Genomic DNA, 23429 nt, shown 5'->3' on the forward strand with positions numbered 1-23429 from the left:
ATATCTAGCTAAATTCATTTTACCTTTACAAGCTTTCCTGGGCCTGCTGTCGAGAACCATCCCAACAGCTGGATGCTGCCACCACCATGCTTCAAATTAGGGCTGGTGCGTTTGTGGTGATGTGCAGTGTTTGGTGTCTGCCAAAAATAGGATCGAGTCTGATGGCTAAAAAGCTCAATTTTGGTCTCATGAAACCAAAGAACCTTCTTCCATTTGACCATGGAGTCTCTCTCATGTAGATGCCTTGGTGGCCTTCCCCAGCAGTATTCTTCTTGAACGGTCACTAGGTTTGTGGTGATGGCCTACTCTAGGCAGATTTACATATTTGTATTAGCCTATTCCTCACATTCCTTAATGATAGATTTCACTGGATGGTGATGGAAATAAAGATTTTTGGTGGCGTTATGCACTGATGTTTGTCCTTTACTCTCATCCACTCAAAGGAACTCTGGATGTCATTCATAGTGACCATTGGATCCTTGGTTACCTGTCTGACCAAGGACCTTCGTCCCAGATTACTAAATTTGGCTGAGCGGCCAGATCTAGGAAGACTTTTGGATGTTCCAAACTTTTCCATTTGAGAATGATGGAGGCTACTGTGCTCTTGGGCACTTTCAATGCAGCAGAAATTTTCTTGTATCCTTCTCCAGATCTGTGTCTTCAAACAACCCTGTCTCAGAGGTCTAAGGGCAATTCTCTCAAACTCGTGGCTTGGTTTTCACTCTGATATACACCATCAACTGTGAGACCTTATATAAAGAGATGTGTGCCTTTCCTAATAATGTCCAGGGAATTAATTTAGGCATAGGTGGACTCCAATCAAGTTGCAGTGCCTATAAAAATTCGTCACCCCCCTTGGATATTTCCTGCTTTACTGCTTTTATAAATGGAATCTTGATCAAATTTAATTTGGCCTTTTCTTTTACAACTATTTAAAAAAGCCACTCTTTATTGTCAAAGTGAAAGCAGATTTCTGCAAAGTAATGTTAATGAATTAAAGTGTGATTCCAGCAAAAATACAACAAAATATAGCCCAGGGGCCTCGGGTGGTATTAAGGCGCCCCTGCCAATCACCAAACCCACCATACCCGCTACACACCTGTGTCTGATTGGTAAACAATGTGTGCTTAAGGGGGCTGCCATCTTGGCATAGTAATGTTCCACCCCAAAACCCGTCCCCATGGAATTTCAGATGCCATTTTAGTTCCCATCCCGTGACATTATCTTTTAGGTAACTTTCCACGCTGATGGTGCTCAAAATTCAACACAACTTTGTTCAAAGCAGGATAAGGAAAACCTGAGGTTGTGTGTTTGTACAAAACTAAGCGAGAATTTTATAGCTTTGAAAATATTTAACATTGTTTCATGTGTAATTGAGATTGCAGAATTGTGGGAAACTGAGTCAGTGCATCACCAATCCCTGTAATAGTAGTGGTAGTATACCAGGCGCTATTATCTAGATATGGCACTGTAGAATGGTTGGGGGGTCACGATGGTCTGTCATTTTTAAAAAGTGGGTCCCCAGAAAAAAGTTTGGGAAACACTGCTTTATAGAGTTCATTTTATGTAGGCCTACTACAAGGCCTGTGACAACAAAATCATGCCTGCGTTCTGTTCCCAGAGATTTCTCTGTCTATGATCTGCAGCGTTTCTGAAGCTATGAGCCTCCTCTAGATTGCCATAAGGTCATATTTTCACATGGAAATTAGGTTTCTGGCAAACAGTTGCGGCTAACTTTTGGCATTATTGCAGCAAATTTGCAGCAATGTCATATGCAAATTAGCTTTATCACCAGAAGTTCACTGGAAGTTTGTCGTTATTGGCTAAGTTTGCTGCAAATCACTGGCGAACACATTTGCCTGTAGTGACAAACTTTTCATTGTTGCCAAAACTTTGCTGGATGTTTTGCCTCTAGCGGCCAACATTGGCAAACTTCTGGCAATATTTACTATGATTAGGACATATTCATCTCATAACATGTGCACAGACCGTAGCAGCTTTGAGATAGACTTTTGCTTTGGGTGTGTCTAATCAAAAAGGTAGTATTTTTTTACCTAAATGGCTTTGAGGAAGGCCCTCTGCCCGTTTTCACTTCTGTTTGTTTTTCAACATACACACTGTAGCAGGCACCTCTAATCTAATCTCGCAGACAGTGTAACATTTACCACTGCATTGGTAAATTAACAGATAACTTAACAAACTGTTTTGAAACAGCTATGTCACAGAGATACAACCAGAGCAGAGCAAAAACTTAATGGCTCTGGACACAATTAGCTCTATGTTTTGCATACAATGAATAAAATCATCAGGACATAATGCACAAAAAAGTGAGACACAAAAATGGAGACTTGTTTAGTATTTTTCAGCATTGTACACGTTTGCATTTAGCAGATGCGCTTATCCAAAGCAACTTTCAGCAAGAGAATAACATTCAAGTTACAGTGCAGAGTAGGCCTTAGCTAGGAATTAATGCTTCTGTCTTAAAGGAGAATTCCGGTGTGATATTGACCTAAAGTGTGTTGAAACATGATACCGAGTGTGAACGTATGTCTCATAGCTCACCTCGGCTTGTCCCCTGCACTCAGAAATCTGGCGCTAGTTAGCCAATGCTACCAACAGTGTTTCATTGCGGTGCCTCGGGCATCGGCCTAGCCATGCAAATAAATCACTGTTCTACACCATTTACGAGGCTCAATGTATCTCCACACTTCATTAGTAGACTTCCGAGGGCCCTGACATTTAAAACGAGACATTGAGAACTTTAAAAAAGCACTGGTAGTTTACTTACAAGATGATTTATACAGACAGTATCTTCACGAAGTTTAGCGTTTGCAGCCATCTTGAATTTAGTCACGATAAGTCGAGCGACGAGTAAGAATGAACAGGTATGATAAGGGATCAGATTCCAAAAATAATTCCGTGGAAATGCATGGATTCCAGTTGCTGCTACCAGAGCTCTTCAGACGGGTGCTGGTGTTGTTGGTGGTTTCCATGACTGTGGGAACCCTGTTCACTAAACAAAGGCCCCGAACATAAAAGTTTGGATTTAGCAGACCCATGCAGACATGAATGCATGCTCCACAGAAGCACTTCACTTCACCTCTTTGAAAGTCAGTAGCATCAAACTGGTGCAGGCAAACTGGTGCAGCTGGAACTGGTGCAGGCAAACTGGTGCAGCTGTCCCCACAGTTTATTCCAAGAGTTTATTCCCGATCACTATAGTTATCCTTAAAGGTGGTCATAACTTCATACACCAGGCTTCCATATGGCACTGTGTGTACATTTCCCACAGCATACTATGTTCATGTACCGTAGTGAATAATCTGAAGTAGTGTGCATAACCTGTGTGTGTGTTTGTGTGGCTATGATATGCTTTTCAACACTTCCCCCCTTCCAAAGAAAGATAATAGATCTGTGCCTCTGTGCAAAGTATTTTGCATTACAAGCTTTAAGTAAGTAGTTAAGTCAACAGGCTCTTGCAGACGAGATTGCATGAATATCTGTTTGTCTACATGTGAGCAAAATGACTCTCACACTCTCCTTTCACCATTTCATCCTTTCAAAGGTTCTGTGTGTTCCTGTGTGTATGTGTGCTGGCTTAACTTTCACCATTGACTGGGTTACTGCACTGACTTTGAGGTAATATTCATGTCTACACCAGAACACTGAGATGGAGGTGCTGGTGTCATTAGTGGACAGTGCCACCATGTGGCGATCGGCTGTCTCTGCGTTCATTGATACCTGCAAAGTTCTCTGCTTTTGCGGTTATTTTACCACATCTAAATTGGTAAATGAGAGGTATCATTTGATTCTAAACATCTCTAAATAGAAAACTAGCAATATATATGTGGCTTCAACATGATGAATATAAACGAGACCATAAAACCACACTATACATGGCCTGAATTCTGAAGAGTTCATAAACTTGAAAATGAGATGAACTGCATACAGTATAAAGTAAATCATGTATAATAAGTAAGTATAAGTACATATACTCTTTTGATCCTGTGAGGGAAATTTGGTCTATGCATTTAACCCAATCCATGAATTAGTGAAGCACACACAGTGAGGGGAAGCGCACACTAACCCGGAGCAGTGAGCTGCGTGCTACAGCGGCGTTCGGGAAGCAGTGAGGGATTAGGTGCCTTGCTCAAGGGCACTTCAGCCGTTCCTACTGGTCGGGGTTCAAACCGGCAACCCTCTGGTCACAAACCTGAAGCCCTAACCAGTAGGCCACGACTGCCCCAATGTGCACCACTGGAATATTGCCAGATATTGCCATGCAAAACATGCTGCAGGCTCATATCTGACTGTCATTGTACTACTTTGTTATTTTTACTGAGAATTGTAATGAGAGGGCCATGACACAGAGTTCTTTCATAGGATCCTGTCTGGGAAAAAACTTGCTACTGTACAATCCATCACAGCTCAAGCTTGCATTTCCTCAACAGTTCCAGTTCCTTGTTTGTACATCATACAGTGCCAATAAAAAGTATTGTGAAAGTGAAAGCAGATTTCTGCAAAGTGATGTTAAGGAATTAAAATATATATATATATATATATATATATATTGTGAAATAAGTGACTGAAGTCAGCATTTAGTAGAGGCACGTTTGGCCGTGATTAAAGAATGGAGTCTGCGTGGATCGGTTCAATTCGGCATGCGCATTTGGATCCTGCAATTGTACTCCATTTTTCTTTGCAAAACTGCTCAAGCTCTGCCAAGTTGAACAGGGATCAGATGTGAACAGCCCTTTTCAAGTCCAGCCACAGATTTGCTATAGGATTGAGGTCTCTGCTTTGACTTAGCCACTCTAGAACATTTACCTTGTTGCCTTTAAACCATCTCTGTGTGGTTTTCGCTGTATGCTTCGGCTCATTGTCTTGCTGGAAAGTAAATCTTCTCCGAAGTTGCAGTACTCTTACAGACTACATCATACATCACATTTTCATGCCGGGAATAAATGGTGTCGAATCAGCTTATTGCCCAAATTCCGTTTATGTCAATATTCCGTTTAACCTGTTTACAAGCAAGTAGAATGTCACGTTTTGAGCATATTCTTGTTTACATAGCAATCAACATTATTCCGAATAAGTCAGCGACGCAGCCTACAAATAGGCTCCCAACATCATGACGTACATCTTTGACTGAACAGGTGAAGGTGCAAGACATAAGTTTGTCTCCTTGTCTTCCCAAAAGTGTGGCGTTGTTTTAGCCATGATTAGGAAAGTGCATGAGAGACAATTGGTTCATTGTTCTCCTAATTCTTTGCAGATTGAGCATGTGCAGGCCTACAACTCTGTTCCTTATGGGAGCATATTCCGTTTAAGGTGTTTTCATGACCCAATATTCAATATTCTACCCAACAGCATATGCTAGGGTGTGCAAACGGTTTATTAGGAAACCGAATATGGCCTTTTTCGGTTTATTTCAATCACAATAAGGTGTTTACAAGACACACACATATTCGGCGGTTTATTCCCAATAAACTGATTCGAAACCGTTTATTGGCTGCATGAAAATGTGATGATACTGTCCTCCAGGATTTCCATATATCTAGCTAAATTCATTTTACCTTTACAAGCTTTCCTGGGCCTGCTGTCGAGAACCATCCCAACAGCTGGATGCTGCCACCACCATGCTTCAAATTAGGGCTGGTGCGTTTGTGGTGATGTGCAGTGTTTGGTGTCTGCCAAAAATAGGATCGAGTCTGATGGCTAAAAAGCTCAATTTTGGTCTCATGAAACCAAAGAACCTTCTTCCATTTGACCATGGAGTCTCTCTCATGTAGATGCCTTGGTGGCCTTCCCCAGCAGTATTCTTCTTGAACGGTCACTAGGTTTGTGGTGATGGCCTACTCTAGGCAGATTTACATATTTGTATTAGCCTATTCCTCACATTCCTTAATGATAGATTTCACTGGATGGTGATGGAAATAAAGATTTTTGGTGGCGTTATGCACTGATGTTTGTCCTTTACTCTCATCCACTCAAAGGAACTCTGGATGTCATTCATAGTGACCATTGGATCCTTGGTTACCTGTCTGACCAAGGACCTTCGTCCCAGATTACTAAATTTGGCTGAGCGGCCAGATCTAGGAAGACTTTTGGATGTTCCAAACTTTTCCATTTGAGAATGATGGAGGCTACTGTGCTCTTGGGCACTTTCAATGCAGCAGAAATTTTCTTGTATCCTTCTCCAGATCTGTGTCTTCAAACAACCCTGTCTCAGAGGTCTAAGGGCAATTCTCTCAAACTCGTGGCTTGGTTTTCACTCTGATATACACCATCAACTGTGAGACCTTATATAAAGAGATGTGTGCCTTTCCTAATAATGTCCAGGGAATTAATTTAGGCATAGGTGGACTCCAATCAAGTTGCAGTGCCTATAAAAATTCGTCACCCCCCTTGGATATTTCCTGCTTTACTGCTTTTATAAATGGAATCTTGATCAAATTTAATTTGGCCTTTTCTTTTACAACTATTTAAAAAGCCACTCTTTATTGTCAAAGTGAAAGCAGATTTCTGCAAAGTAATGTTAATGAATTAAAGTAACATTTACCTTGTTGCCTTTAAACCATCTCTGTGTGGTTTTCGCTGTATGCTTCGCTCATTGTCTTGCTGGAAAGTAAATCTTCTCGAAGTTGCAGTACTCTTACAGACTACATCATACATCACATTTTCATGCCGGAATAAATGGTGTCGAATCAGCTTATTGCCCAAATTCCGTTTATGTCAATATTCCGCTTAACCTGTTTACAAGCAAGTAGAATGTCACGCTTTGAGCATATTCTTGTTTACATAGCAATCAACATTATTCGAATAAGTCAGCGACGCAGCCTACAAATAGGCTCCCAACATCATAGCGTACATCTTTGACTGAACAGGTGAAGGTGCAAGACATAAGTTTGTCTCCTTGTCTTCCCAAAAGTGTGCGCGTTGTTTCGCCATGATTAGGAAAGTGCATGAGAGACAATTGGTTCATTGTTCTCCTAATTCTTTGCAGATTGAGCATGTGCAGGCCTACAACTCTGTTCCTTATGGGAGCATATTCCGTTTAAGGTGTTTTCATGACCCAATATTCAATATTCTACCCAACAGCATATGCTAGGGTGTGCAACGGTTTATTAGGAAACCGAATATGGCCTTTTTCGGTTTATTTCAATCACAATAAGGTGTTTACAAGACACACACATATTCGGCGGTTTATTCCCAATAAACTGATTCGAAACCGTTTATTGGCTGCATGAAAATGTGATGATACTGTCCTCCAGGATTTCCATATATCTAGCTAAATTCATTTTACCTTTACAAGCTTTCCTGGGCCTGCTGTCGAGAACCATCCCAACAGCTGGATGCTGCCACCACCATGCTTCAAATTAGGGCTGGTGCGTTTGTGGTGATGTGCAGTGTTTGGTGTCTGCCAAAAATAGGATCGAGTCTGATGGCTAAAAGCTCAATTTTGGTCTCATGAAACCAAAGAACCTTCTTCCATTTGACCATGGAGTCTCTCTCATGTAGATGCCTTGGTGGCCTTCCCCAGCAGTATTCTTCTTGAACGGTCACTAGGTTTGTGGTGATGGCCTACTCTAGGCAGATTTACATATTTGTATTAGCCTATTCCTCACATTCCTTAATGATAGATTTCACTGGATGGTGATGGAAATAAAGATTTTTGGTGGCGTTATGCACTGATGTTTGTCCTTTACTCTCATCCACTCAAAGGAACTCTGGATGTCATTCATAGTGACCATTGGATCCTTGGTTACCTGTCTGACCAAGGACCTTCGTCCCAGATTACTAAATTTGGCTGAGCGGCCAGATCTAGGAAGACTTTTGGATGTTCCAAACTTTTCCATTTGAGAATGATGGAGGCTACTGTGCTCTTGGGCACTTTCAATGCAGCAGAAATTTTCTTGTATCCTTCTCCAGATCTGTGTCTTCAAACAACCCTGTCTCAGAGGTCTAAGGGCAATTCTCTCAAACTCGTGGCTTGGTTTTCACTCTGATATACACCATCAACTGTGAGACCTTATATAAAGAGATGTGTGCCTTTCCTAATAATGTCCAGGGAATTAATTTAGGCATAGGTGGACTCCAATCAAGTTGCAGTGCCTATAAAAATTCGTCACCCCCCTTGGAAGTATTTCCTGCTTTACTGCTTTATAAATGGAATCTTGATCAAATTTAATTTGGCCTTTCTTTTACAACTATTTAAAAAGCCACTCTTTTGTCAAAGTGAAAGCAGATTTCTGCAAAGTAATGTTAATGAATTAAAGTGTGATTCCACAAAAAATACAACAAAATAGCCCAGGGGCCTCGGGTGGTATTAAAGCCCTGCCAATCACCAAACCCACCATACCATACACACCTGTGTCTGATTGGTAAACAATGTGTGCTTAAGGGGGCTGCCATCTTGGCATAGTAATGTTCCACACCCAAAACCCGTCCCCATGGAATTTCAGATGCCATTTTAGTTCCCATCCGTGACATTATCTTTTTAGGTAACTTTCCACGCTGATGGTGCTCAAAATTCAACACAACTTTGTTCAAAAGCAGGATAAGGAAAACCTGAGGTTGTGTGTTTGTACAAAACTAAAGCGAAATTTTATAGCTTTGAAAATATTTAACATTGTTTCATGTGTAATTGAGATTGCAGAATTGTGAAACTGAGTCAGTGCATCACCAATCCCTGTAATAGTAGTGGTAGTATACCAAGAGGCTATTATCTAGATATGGCACTGTAGAATGGTTGGGGGCCCGCGATGGTCTGTCATTTTTAAAGTGGGTCCCCAGAAAAAAGTTTGGGAAACACTGCTTTATAGGATTCATTTTATGTAGGCCTACTACAAGGCCTGTGACAACAAATCATGCCCTGCGTTCTGTTCCCAGAGATTTCTCTGTCTATGATCTGCAGCGTTTCTGAAGCTATGAGCCTCCTCTAGATTGCCATAAGGTCATATTTTCACATGGAAATTAGGTTTCTGGCAAACAGTTCTGCGACTAACTTTTGGCATTATTGCAGCAAATTTGCAGCAATGTCATATGCAAATTAGCTTTATCACCAGAAGTTCACTGGAAGTTTGTCGTTATTGGCTAAGTTTGTTGCAAATCACTGGCGAACACATTTGCCTGTAGTGACAAACTTTTCATTGTTGCCAAAACTTTGCTGGATGTTTTGCTCTCTGGTAACATTGGCAAACTTCTGGCAATATTTACTATGATTAAGGACATATTCATCTCATAACATGTGCACAGACCGTAGCAGCTTTGAGATAGACTTTTGCTTTGGGTGTGTCTAATCAAAAGGTAGTATTTTTTTTTTTTTTTTACCCTAAATGGCTTTGAGGAGAGGCCCTCTGCCCGTTTTCACTTCTGTTTGTTTTTTCAACATACACACTGTAGCAGGCACCTCTAATCTAATCTCATGAACAGTGTAACATTTACCACTGCATTGGTAAAATTAACAGATAACTTAACAAACTGTTTTGAAACAGCTATGTCACAGAGATACAATAGAGCAGAGCAAAAAACTTAATGGCTCTGGACACAATTAGCTCTATGTTTTGCATACAATGAATAAAATCATCAGGACATAATGCACAAAAAGTGAGACACAAAATGGAGACTTGTTTAGTATTTTTCAGCATTGTACACGTTTGCATTTAGCAGATCGCTTATCAAAGCAACTTTCAGCAAGAGAATAACATTCAAGTTACAGTGCAGAGTGGGCCTTAGCTGGGAATTAATGCTTCTGTCTTAAAGGGGAGAAATTCGGTGTGATATTGACCTAAAGTGTGTTGAAACATGATACGAGGTGTGAGCGTATGTCTCATAGCTCACCTCGGCTTGTCCCTGCACTCAGAAATCTGGCTAGTTAGCCAATGCTACCAACAGTGTTTCATGGGTGGATTGCCTCGAGGGCATCGGCCTAGCCATACAAATAAATCACTGTTCTACACCATTCACGAGGCTCAATGTATCTCCACACTTCATTAGTAGACTTCGAGGGGCCCTGACATTTAAAGCGAGACATTGAGAACTTTAAAAAGCACTGGTAGTTTACTTACAAGATGATTTATACAGACAGTATCTTCCACGAGTTAAGCGTTTGCAGCCATCTTGAATTTAGTCCCGCGATAAATTCGGCGACGAGTAAGAATGAACAGGTATGATAAGGGATCAGATTCCAAAAATAATTCCGTGGAAATGCATGGATTCCAGTTGCTGCTACCAGAGCTCTTCAGACGGGTGCTGGTGTTGTTGGTGGTTTCCATGACTGTGGGAACCCTGTTCACTAAACAAAGGCCCCGAACATAAAAGTTTGGATTTAGCAGACCCATGCAGACATGAATGCATGCTCCACAGAAGCACTTCACTTCACCTCTTTGAAAGTCAGTAGCATCAAACTGGTGCAGGCAAACTGGTGCAGCTGGAACTGGTGCAGGCAAACTGGTGCAGCTGTCCCCACAGTTTATTCAAGAGTTTATTCCGATCACTATAGTTATCCTTAAAGGTGGTCATAACTTCATACACCAGGCTTCCATATGGCACTGTGTGTACATTTCCCACAGCATACTATGTTCATGTACCGTAGTGAATAATCTGAAGTAGTGTGCATAACCTGTGTGTGTGTTTGTGTGGCTATGATATGCTTTTCAACACTTCCCCCCTTCCAAAGAAAGATAATAGATCTGTGCCTCTGTGCAAAGTATTTTGCATTACAAGCTTTAAGTAAGTAGTTAAGTCAACAGGCTCTTGCAGACGAGATTGCATGAATATCTGTTTGTCTACATGTGAGCAAAATGACTCTCACACTCTCCTTTCACCATTTCATCCTTTCAAAGGTTCTGTGTGTTCCTGTGTGTATGTGTGCTGGCTTAACTTTCACCATTGACTGGGTTACTGCACTGACTTTGAGGTAATATTCATGTCTACACCAGAACACTGAGATGGAGGTGCTGGTGTCATTAGTGGACAGTGCCACCATGTGGCGATCGGCTGTCTCTGCGTTCATTGATACCTGCAAAGTTCTCTGCTTTTGCGGTTATTTTACCACATCTAAATTGGTAAATGAGAGGTATCATTTGATTCTAAACATCTCTAAATAGAAAACTAGCAATATATATGTGGCTTCAACATGATGAATATAAACGAGACCATAAAACCACACTATACATGGCCTGAATTCTGAAGAGTTCATAAACTTGAAAATGAGATGAACTGCATACAGTATAAAGTAAATCATGTATAATAAGTAAGTATAAGTACATATACTCTTTTGATCCTGTGAGGGAAATTTGGTCTATGCATTTAACCCAATCCATGAATTAGTGAAGCACACACAGTGAGGGGAAGCACACTAACCGGAGCAGTGAGCTGGGCGTGCTACAGCGGCGTTCGGGAAGCAGTGAGGGATTAGGTGCCTTGCTCAAAGGGGCACTTCAGCCGTTCCTACTGGTCGGGGTTCAAACCGCAACCCTCTGGTCACAAACCTGAAGCCCTAACCAGTAGGCCACGACTGCCCCAATGTGCACCACTGGAATATTGCCAGATATTGCCATGCAAAACATGCTGCAGGCTCATATCTGACTGTCATTGTACTACTTTGTTATTTTTACTGAGAATTGTAATGAGAGGGCCATGACACAGAGTTCTTTCATAGGATCCTGTCTGGGAAAAAACTTGCTACTGTACAATCCATCACAGCTCAAGCTTGCATTTCCTCAACAGTTCCAGTTCCTTGTTTGTACATCATACAGTGCCAATAAAAAGTATTGTGAAAGTGAAAGCAGATTTCTGCAAAGTGATGTTAAGGAATTAAATATATATATATATATATATATATATATATATATTATTGAAATAAGTGACTGAAGTCAGCATTTAGTAGAGGCACGTTTGGCGTGATTGATTAAAGAATGGAGTCTGCGTGGATCGGTTCAATTCGGCATGCGCATTTGGATCCTGCAATTGTACTCCATTTTTCTTTGCAAAACTGCTCAAGCTCTGCCAAGTTGAACAGGGATCAGATGTGAACAGCCCTTTTCAAGTCCAGCCACAGATTTGCTATAGGATTGAGGTCTCTGCTTTGACTTAGCCACTCTAGAACATTTACCTTGTTGCCTTTAAACCATCTCTGTGTGGTTTTCGCTGTATCTTTCGCTCATTGTCTTGCTGGAAAGTAAATCTTCTCTAAGTTGCAGTACTCTTACAGACTACATCATACATCACATTTTCATGCCGGGAATAAATGGTGTCGAATCAGCTTATTGCCCAAATTCCGTTTATGTCAATATTCCGTTTAACCTGTTTACAAGCAAGTAGAATGTCACGTTTTGAGCATATTCTTGTTTACATAGCAATCAACATTATTCGAATAAGTCAGCGGCGCAGCCTACAAATAGGCTCCCAACATCATGGCGTGCATCTTTGACTGAACAGGTGAAGGTGCAAGACATAAGTTTGTCTCCTTGTCTTCCCAAAAGTGTAGCGGCGTTGTTTTCGCCATGATTAGGAAAGTGCATGAGAGACAATTGGTTCATTGTTCTCCTAATTCTTTGCAGATTGAGCATGTGCAGGCCTACAACTCTGTTCCTTATGGGAGCATATTCCGTTTAAGGTGTTTTCATGACCCAATATTCAATATTCTACCCAACAGCATATGCTAGGGTGTGCAAACGGTTTATTAGGAAACCGAATATGGCCTTTTTCGGTTTATTTCAATCACAATAAGGTGTTTACAAGACACACACATATTCGGCGGTTTATTCCCAATAAACTGATTCGAAACCGTTTATTGGCTGCATGAAAATGTGATGATACTGTCCTCCAGGATTTCCATATATCTAGCTAAATTCATTTTACCTTTACAAGCTTTTCCTGGGCCTGCTGTCGAGAACCATCCCAACAGCTGGATGCTGCCACCACCATGCTTCAAATTAGGGCTGGTGCGTTTGTGGTGATGTGCAGTGTTTGGTGTCAGCCAATCATATAGGATCTAATCTGGTGGCCAAAAAGCTAAATTTTGGTCTCATGAAACCAAAGAACCTTCTTCCATTTGACCATGGAGTCTCTCCCATGCCTTTATTCCAGATTTAATATAAGCTTTGCCACTCGGCCATAGTGATTTGACTAGGAACTCGAGCAATAGTTGTTGTTGGTGTTGGTGGTGAGGAACTCGAGCACTAGTTGTTGTATGCAGACTTTATCCCATCTCAACAGCTGAAACTTTTAACTCCTTCAGAGTTGTCATAGATGCCTTGGTGGCCTTCCCCAGCAGTATTCTTCTTGAATGGTTACTAGGTTTGTGGTGACGGCCTGCTCTAGGCAGATTTACACATTTGCATTGTTCCTTACATTTCTTTTCACTGAAGACCAGGGGATGCGCATTGACTTGTACATTTGTTTGTATCCATCCCCTCACTTATGCTTTTCAATAACCTTTTCTCTGAGTTGTTTAGAGTGTTATTTTGTCTTCATGGTGTAATTGTAGCCAGGAATACTGATTGACCAGTAACTGGACCTTCGAGACACAGGAGTTTTTATATTACTATATTATACACATTCACTGCACTCAACACACGTCCAGTAATTGTTTCAGTAATTGTGAGACTACTGGCATCAATTGGCTTGATCGGTGTTGAAATAGGTCATTCACCCATTTTTTTTGGTGGGGGGGGTATGCAATCGCTTATTTTGCATTTTATATTTTTACTAATAACTAATTAACTAATATTACTGTGTAGCTATCTGCTGTCACGTTGATATTAGAGCACATAAAAGCCACATTATGTGTAATGTAAATGGGAGAAGGTTTAAGATTGTGGCCATTTTCAATGATGTGCAAGTTAAAAATGACACATATGAATGATCAGAATCCTGTTCACACGTTCATGATGCACATCAGAACTGTGCCACGATATGAGGAAACACAGAAATTGGGTTACATTTAACTGACGGCTTAAACATGATCAGACAGATATGTGAAACATGTTGCCGGTTAAGATCTGACTTGTAATCAACTACTTTGTTATTTCTACTAAGAAGTGAAATGACAGGGCCACCACACAGTTCTCAGAACTCTGAGAAAGAAGAATTCTTTCACAACATGCTATCAAGGAAGACATGACATTCCATCATAATGCACAAGCTTACATGGTCTCAACAGTTTTACTTCCTTGTTTGTACATCATCATAGCAACATATTTTTGGCGCTACAGACTGGGAGGTTCGGACTGACCCACATAGAGATTAAGATGTTCCAATGCAAGTTCAATTGTATTCCCTCTCTAGCCACAGCTCTGAGAATTGCCATCTCCAGACATAAAGGTACATGAAGCTTATAAAGTTATTTGATCTGTTTTCCATCTGTGGAGATAATACACTCCTAATTATCTGGGAATGCATTTAGATTAGTGGTTCTTAACTGGTCCGGCTTGTTTCCATGTGGCATTTTAGTTTTGATGGTTTCAGGCTCTCATCTGCCAGCAATTCACTGCACCACACACTGGGGTTTCTATCCTATTTGTCCTCAATTTAAGTGAATCCATGTCCTAGCCTACTTCAAATATTCAGGTCTATTCGCAGTCTACTTGCGTTTACCGCTAAAATTATGTCTAACCTGCATGGGCGTAGATTTAGGGTGGGACGCTAAGGACTAGTCCTAATCAAAATTTTAAGATGACAAAATTGTCCCCACCAATATTTTAGCGAACTTATTTGTACTGCTGATCATTCCGACAGCCAGCACGACAATACAAGAAACGTCAGGGTTATCTGACACGCAGGCTACACGCATGGCGAATGCCAATGCACAGGCTACTTTGCAGTGGCAGTCAAGCGAGCAGGTGTGTCAACGACAACGGTAAGTTACCAGGGCTGTCTGCCAATACATACCCCATAAAAGGCCAAAGTAAAACATTTTGATATTGAATTTGACTGACAGAGCTTTCAATTCGGTAGCCGTGGCCTACTGGTTAGCGCTTCGGACTTGTAACCGGAGGGTTGCCGATTCTGAACCCTGACCCTCGTTGCTACCCAAGGGCTGCTGTTGTTGCAGGCAGCTCACTGCGCCGGGATTAGTGTGTGCTTCACCTCACTGTGTGCTGAGTGTTTCACTAATTCACGGATTGGGATAAATGCAGAGATTAAAATATACTTATACTTACAATTAACCACATTATAATCAATAGGCCAAATCATAATTGTGTAGGCCTATCTGTGCCGAGTTTCGTAATTCAAGTCCAGCGTAGAACTGATAAGAAAATCATAAGGCTGTATATCTTGAACTTCCAGTATGTGAGAAACTTGACTTGCCTTAAAGGAACCATATGTAAGATTGTGGCCAAAACTGGTACTGCAACCACTTTCAAATTACTGTAGAGTGGTTTATCCCCTCCCCCTCCCCCTGACTCGATGTTGCCAACACGGATGCCGAAACACTACTGACTTTGTGATTACTAGATAGGTGGAGGGTGGCGCATCAGGCCAAAACACAACATGACATGACAAAACACAACATCAACATTAGTTGAGGGCTACAACTTCACTTTTTAAATGTCAAATATCCTGGCCGGACTACTGTTGTCAGTGATATAAGTATTTGAAATAAACATGATTTCTTAATGTCTAGTGACTTATCAGGGCCATTTTATGACTAATTGAAATACATTTCTTACATACGGTTCCTTTAATATCTCCAACCTCAAGTATGCAGCAAATAAGGAAATAGAATTGTTATTTAATTAAACAAGGGGAACTTCTCCCCACTGTGCAATGCAGAAAAGGATGCTATAAGGAAGTGAATTCAATCACACTCAACACCTTACCACCTATTGATGTCATTGTGGTTCATTGAGATATCTGACATTTTTTCTGTTAATTGGCTTGGATACAAAAGGACATTGTTGCCTTTGTCGGTGTCCTTATGTGAACTTGCACAGGTAACCTTGCTCATCTTTACTTGCGTACGACTTCACACGAGTGCATCAGGGCAGCCGTGGCCTACTGGTTAGCGCTTCGGACTTGTGACCGGAGGGTTGCCGGTTCAAACACTGATCAGTAGGCACGGCTGAAGTGCCCTTGAGCAAGGCACCTAACCCCTCACTGCTCCCTGAGCGCCGCTGTTGTTGCAGGCAGCTCACTGCGCCGTGATTAGTGGGTACCTCACTGTGTGCTGAGTGTGTTTCACTAATTCACATTGGGATAAATGCAGAGACCAAATTTCCCTCACGGGATCAAAAGAGTATTTATACTTATACTTATACTTCAGACCAGAGCTGATGCTTCAGCAAAGGCCGTCACTGAAAAGCTGTGAATGTCGTTGAACACAGCTGTTCTCACATTAGCTGATCGCGATACACATTTACCATTGTTGCCTAATTACCAATTATTCATCAAGTAGTATCTACTTTTTTTAGTGTTTTTCACATAGTATTTTGCAGTATTTTTCAAATACAAAAATACACACCAATAAAGTATTTTGTACAAAATACATTTCCTTCAACCCAATAAAATAAAAATTTCAAAATGCTATTTTGTATTTGAAATACATATTACATGTTTCAGAAATCTTGACATGTCTAAGTTTTGGGTTGCAATATACAGGTAGTGGGCTCTCTGTTAATTTTAATGAGTAGGCCTAAGCCTAAAGTTACAGAATTTCTATCACAATTGGCCAGACTTTGACCTTTGGTCTGCTTTTAACAAAATTCTGGCTATGATTGTTCCTTGTATTGCATCATGAGCCATCACTGTGCCTATTGCATTCTACTGTTGTTAGCCTTAAGCCTAGCTCAGTCATTATGTTATACCACATCACCCTCCATTAGAAGTGCAATGAGCTGCATTGAGCATAATAAACTGCATTTAGAATTCCAAATTCATATTTCTAGATATTTTGGTGAAAGTAACTCAAAAGTAATACAATAGTAATGTAATGCCTTACATATCAGATACATATTATAAAGTAACAAATTATTTTGAAATGACAGTAATGAGTAATACATAATACGATTTTGAAGTAACTTGCCCAACACTGATGACAACCATCACTTTCTATGTATGTCTGTGTTTGTGTGTGTGTGTGTGTGTGTGTGTGTGTGTGTGGAGGGTCAATCAAATTTTATGATTGCCACTGATGTGAATGATCTCACAAATCACACAAACCAAATCAAGTTTTTAAAAAATCGCAAAAGTATCGAAATTAAGATTCTTCACTTAGTATTGGTATTGAAACACTAATGTTGGTATTGTGACAACAGGAGTTGGGGATGTGTCCCCACCAAAGCTGAGACCAAACCTACGCCCTTGCTAACCTGACCTGTCACATAAACATGGGGCAGCCGTGGCCTACTGGTTAGTGCTTCGGACTTGTAACTGGAGGGTTTGCGGTTCGAACCCCGACCAGTAGGAACGGCTGAAGTGCCCTTGAGCAAGGCACCAACCCCTCACTGCTCCCCGAGCGCCTCTGTAGCATGCAGCTCACTACGTCGGGATTAGTGTGTGCTTCACCCCAGTGAACCTGTGTTTACTGTGTGCTGAGTGTGTTTCACTAATTCACGAATTGGGATAAATGCAGAGTCCAAATTTCCCTCACGGGATCAAAAGAGTATGTATACTTCAACTTATTTTCTATGTTCATGGTAATGACTGACAACGGCTACAAACAATAAAGGTAGAATATTAGACACAGAGGGCTCTGCGGGGTTACACCATCAATTCGACACAGAAGCATAAGTTTGTCTTTACTGGAGGTGACGGCACAGAGGCAGATGCTTGAAAAACTGATGGGCATTGTAAAAACTCCCCTTATCCATTAAATGAGAAATTTGTTTAAGAGCACCTTCATGGTAGGTTGATCTCCCCGAACTTTTCAACTGAAAGCCTTTAAAATACTAGGCCTAAATCAGATGTCAAAGTTGATAACTAACACTCATCCAATGTAATACTGGCAAACTAAGGCTGCCTCGTTTTCTGTCATTGGAACATTAAGCTTGCACACCGCATCTTGAAGCTCAAATGGTGGATCATTACTAGAGGCACAGGTAGAGATTTGAGCATCCACTTTCAGAGGAACGTTATGGAAACACTGTGAATTGTAGGCCTACAACTAGGGCTACTGGCAATTCCAGTATTTAAACCGGTTAGTCTATAAAACGTCAATTTTCTTTAATTCTGACAGACAATCATTTTATGCCCTCCCATATTTTTGCCAACCTCCCGTCCCCCAGTTGAAGGCCCACTGCTGTAACAGAATAACTCCTGTTGGGGGTGGGGCAAGTTGGATCCTCAGATGGATATAAGGAGCATCAGTTGACGGGTGACAACAACCTCTCCAAGTGTCATCTGTGTTGCTGAGTAAATTCACTTCCTGCATCACTTGGTAAGGGTGTCTGTAGACTGCACTTGCATCATGAAGTTCTTCATTGCCTGTTCCTTTGTGCTGCTGATGGGCATGGCAGGTAAGCACTCTTTTCAAAATGCTTCTTTATCATATTTAGCTTTACACACAAAGTATTTACAGCACTAAGACACTGTGTATGTCTGTGCATATGTGTGTGTATCTATGTTTTTAAACAAATCTAGATTTTAATATCATTGTTTATGCCACTAAAATGGTAATTTTATCACATCTACTTACAGGTAATGTAACAAATTATATTTTTTTTATTAGAATGATTTGATAGTCGTTCTGTGTACATCTGTTACTTGAGTAGTTATAAAGTCTACTTTAATATGTATTTCCATTTTTGTGTGTCCTCCAGCAACCACCTCTGCCAAGGCACTGGCTCCCACCTCCAGCACAGATGAAAACATGGACCTGGAGTTGATTGAAAAACTGGCCAGTAGACCTGTCTATGGTTAGAAATTAATTTATTCAGTTGATACCTACACACTGCACCCATTTATCATGACACAAATGATGGGGCTTCCTCTCTTTTTCACAACGCATCTTATGCAAATATGGTATGTTTTCATAGTTGAGGCCCTAAATGAAAGACTTGCATGTGCTTATTAAACAGAGGGCCCATATGAAGTTCCTGGTGTGATGGTTGATGACCCTCTGGTCCCTACCTTGACTAATGACACAGGTACATTATCTGGAAAGTAATTCACTTCTATGAACATTGCCATAGACTATTTAATAAATAGAAGAACATGTAGAGCCGAAGAGCTGAAATGATCTCTCTACCACTTTAGATGGATCCATTGGCAAGAGAGCCAAGAGATATGCCAATTCCTTTGACGGTTTTCTCTATTTCATCTGCCCGTACACTGACAGCATTTCAAGGATTTCTAGGTAAACTGTGTGCTCTATTGTACTTTAGTATTGCTTTAGCTATCTGATCACCATTTAATGAATTCAATTTTCTTTCAATATTGTTTGCAGTTATCACAGCAACTCCTATGAAGACAGACGTTTTAGTATCAGCTGCAAAAGAACATTCAATTCTTACCCACGCTGCCAGGAGTCTGGTTGGGTGAACAATTTTGATGCACCTTTTTCCTACACCTGTCCCAGTAACTACGCAATGACAGGCATGATCAGTTACCATGATAACCACTACGAGGACCGCCGGTAATGCCCTGATATTTTTTGTATTTTGGTAGCTAAAGTGTTCATGGGCTCAAATGTCACATTTTCATTTTTGAATCAATTCTGATGTATGCCTTAGAAAATGTTATGCCCTCTGTCTTTTTTTTAGATTTTCTTTCAGATGCTGCAATGCCCCTGACCATCGCCACACTTACTGCTACTGGACGGCGTATCTGAACTGGTTTGATCAGTTCTTCGAGTGGCTGGCCGACAGCCGCAGCTACCTTGCTGGAGTCTCCTCCTACCACGACAACAATGCAGAGTAAAGGGCTTTCTAATTTTCTTTATGTTGCACATGTGTATTTATTGAATTATTAGTGCATATGTGAATTATTGACTGAAAATTAAATGAGAGTATTTTATGTAATTTAATGATTTCCAAACTGTAATAGAGTATTATCTGTATAAAGGTAATTGGTGAAGACTGTGAGTAAAAACAAGGTAAAATTGTTTTTCTTTTTTTCTTCATAGGGATCGTCGCTTCAAATTCTATGTCTGCATAAAAATCTGAAGATTGGTGGCAGTCTCCGTTATTCAACTCATCATAACATTTTCTCATTGATATGCATACTCGCTTTCAAAATTATATTATTTCTGATTGTTTAGACTTTAGTAGAAAGACCTGACTATTGCTAGGAGTTCCAGTGTTTGAAATCTAAACTAAACTATAAAACATCCATTCACCCCCATCCAGACATTTTAGGCCTACAATGGTTTTAATAGAAATTGAACAGAATCCGTCTCTGGATTTGATTATCTTGTATATATGTTTTTTGAAAATCGATTCAAAAATCAATATTCAAAATGATTTAATGCAATAGTTTATTTAATAGTCATTGAGATTGAAATTGTTTAATTGATTTGAATTCAATTTAATTGATCATATAAATCGTTCACATTTATACCAATAGCAATGATAAGCCTGACAAAGTGGAAGAATAAGTTCTGATTTAAACTTACTTACTGTACTATGTGTAGGCCCCTTACTTACTGTATCTGTATCTGGGTGTTGGTATTAAATAAACTGCTTTAAGCTTAACATGTCTTTATTCTTGTTTTATTTTTTGTTGACATTTCAGATATACAGTTTTTCATTTCAGCCAGGACAACTTAAGTGAAAGAAAATGTTTCTCCTTTTGCAGCAAATTATATGTAGCTCTGTTCTGAGTCTTCCCTGCCCTTCCATGTATCTAAGGCAATAGCAGCAATGAAGATCCATAGCAGTGTTACTCAAACTTTTTCAGACCAAGGACCACTTAACCAATAATTAAAAAATAAAAAAAAAAAAAAATAGTAGGTAGACCTACTTCAACAGTATATTACACAACAGGCCTATTCACTGAACTACCTTGCTTACTGTGTCAGAGGATTCATATGATTTAAAGTGGCATCGTTTACAGGCAGTATTGCAGAACTGTTTTGATTTACATACAAGTTGGTTCAATATTGTAAACAACTCATCTTTATTATATTTGACCACGTCTGCTTGCGGACCACTTGGGAAAGCTTGCGGACCACCAGTGGTCCCCGGACCACCATTTGATACACACTGCACTATAGGGTACTGAATAAGGATGGGCAAATTGATATTGGTATAAAGCACTTTGGAAAAGTATAATTCAGTAATTCAGGGCCGGATGTACAGAGAAAGCGCTAATACCAAGTTTTTCTATGCGCAGAAAGCGGACTCTGTGTTTGCCATATTGCATGGAATTTACTAAGCTGTCACTTCATTACATAAAACGTGCTCATCACCACCCGTCCCCGCCCCCTCTACAACGCTAATTGCGTGCCCACAGCTGAACCACAAGTGCAGATAGATAGATAGATAGATAGATAGATAGATATTTTATTGATCCCGCAATTAAAGGTCTCAGTAGCATACAGACATCACACAGAACATGCACTTACACTATACAGTTGAATAGAGTTAACCAATTGCGACATCAAAGAGTAGGCCTACTCTTTGAGACCTAGAATCAAAGTTTAGCGATCATACATGATAATAAGATGTCAACGAGCAGCGACATACAGAGTAGGCCTAGTAGTTCTACTAATCCACTTAAAAAAATATTTAAAAACTATTTACTGCACGTAGACATAGTCTAGCAGATTGTGAAGTGTATGTCATGAAAGTGAAAATACGATATTAGAAAGGCAAACAAAAGTTAAGGTTGCTTATGACATATAGTACTATGAAGAAAACCGATGCTCTGAATACTGACTAGCCTAGAAATCTAGACACACCCTAGTGGCAGTAAATGTAATTTGCAGCGGGTAGTGTAGCAACTCTCTGTTGGCTTGCGAGCTGGAAAAAAACTATTTCGATCAGGCCAATCACATCGTTTATAGAGTCGGTGGGCGGGCCTAAGACAATGATGGCAGAGTTGCGACCGTTCCGCGTGAATTCCCTGCTAGCTGAAAACAAAGAAGATGGATGCTGCTGCTGGCAAGCGAGGCAAGAGTTAAGCTTTTTTTAGGTTGGCAAAAGTTTGATCAACTAGCCAACTAGCTCCGCTGGTGGGATAAAATTCTGTTACAATTTTTTAGCTGATGAATTTTTAACATTTAGCTCACTTTCCTCACATTTAGCATATTTTCCTCACACTTGAGACAGAAATTCATGTAAAACAACACGTTACATGTAATTGTCAACAATATGTTCAAATGTAAAAAATACATGTTAAATATTATATCTAAATGTTATATCTAAATGTGTCGCCAAGTGTAAAGCTAAATATTTAGAAAATATTAAAATCCCCAAGGAAACCACACCCATTAGCCTGACAAGCCAGACCCACATTAAAATGTAGGGTCTGGGCACTCTCCGTTCGCAGTGCTCAGTCCGAGGGGCGGGATAATCGGTTGTCTTTCAAATTCCCTCTGCACGCAATAGGACAGCGCTGAGTCCCATGCGTTTTCCCACCAGCAGAGCTAGTTGGTTAATTCAAACTTTTGCCAACTTAAAACAAGCTTAACTCGTGTCACACTGTTAGCCAAAAGCAACATCCATCTTCTTTGTTTTCAAGTAGCAGGGAATTCAAGCCAAACCGTTGCAACTCTGCCATCAATCACTATGTTAAGCCCGCCTAACGACTCTATACACGATTTGATTGGCCTGATAGAAGTTTAATTTTTCCAGCTCACAAGCCAACGGAGAGTTGCTAGACTAGCCCTGGAAGCAAATGTAATTTGCTGCCGCTAGGGTGCGTCAGAGAATGTCTAGGGGAGAACCTCCACTCTCGGGAAACTTCCGGTTTCTGAACTGGTTGCAGTTCCTCTTCTGGTTCCACACATGAGGGCGCTCATGAATAAGTGCAGAATGAATGGAGGTCTATGGAGCTGTACACCTCAAATCCACTTTTCTCTGGATATCATTTTTTGCCCAGAAATGTGAATGTTGCATGCGAAAGAGGGTGCAGAGTGAATATAAATGCATAATAAAGAAATGTATTGATAATATGTCTGTAAGTAGATAAGTTAATGGCTTTATGGCCAAATAATATTGAAATTGTATCAAATATAACAAATGATCATACAAAAGTATGTTTTTGGATAGGATATTGCAGTTACATTATGCAAATTAGATTTTCTTTTACCGTTTTTGTTCATGTGCCACTTCACCTTTACAAGAACATCATGGCAAAGCAATTATGAATGTTTTTACTTAATTAGTGCAAATACACACTCTTTGCATTATTTTGTGAGAGCTAATTTACATATGGGTATCATTTTGTTGACTAATTTGCATACAAGAATGGGTGTGTGAAGAAATATTCGTATTGTTACAAATATTGTTTTCATGCTGTGTTAACTGATCTTCCCCTCC

At 40.3% G+C, this 23429-nt stretch overlaps 1 protein-coding gene across 1 annotated transcript; it reads left to right on the forward strand.

The window, feature by feature from the left end:
• The first annotated feature begins 18380 nt into the window (after nucleotides 1-18380).
• LOC125301153 (dermatopontin-like) lies at nucleotides 18381-20599 on the forward strand. The gene is made up of 7 exons (XM_048253486.1): nucleotides 18381-18464; nucleotides 18768-18863; nucleotides 19026-19094; nucleotides 19204-19303; nucleotides 19394-19582; nucleotides 19710-19862; nucleotides 20072-20599. Exons 1-7 carry the CDS (start codon nucleotides 18416-18418, stop codon nucleotides 20109-20111), a joined length of 696 nt encoding a protein of 231 aa, XP_048109443.1. The 5' UTR covers nucleotides 18381-18415; the 3' UTR covers nucleotides 20112-20599.
• The last annotated feature ends 2830 nt before the right edge of the window (nucleotides 20600-23429 follow it).

Source organism: Alosa alosa, chromosome 9, assembly GCF_017589495.1.
Source record: "Alosa alosa isolate M-15738 ecotype Scorff River chromosome 9, AALO_Geno_1.1, whole genome shotgun sequence".
Taxonomy (NCBI): domain Eukaryota; kingdom Metazoa; phylum Chordata; class Actinopteri; order Clupeiformes; family Clupeidae; genus Alosa; species Alosa alosa.

Bases quoted from the DNA above. Each gene is read 5' to 3' on its own strand.
- LOC125301153 (XM_048253486.1), top strand. From the start codon at position 18,416: ATGAAGTTCTTCATTGCCTGTTCCTTTGTGCTGCTGATGGGCATGGCA. The intron at 18,465-18,767 runs GTAAGCACTCTT...TGTGTCCTCCAG, and splicing joins GCTGCTGATGGGCATGGCAG to CAACCACCTCTGCCAAGGCA. The intron at 19,095-19,203 runs GTACATTATCTG...CTACCACTTTAG, and splicing joins TACCTTGACTAATGACACAG to ATGGATCCATTGGCAAGAGA.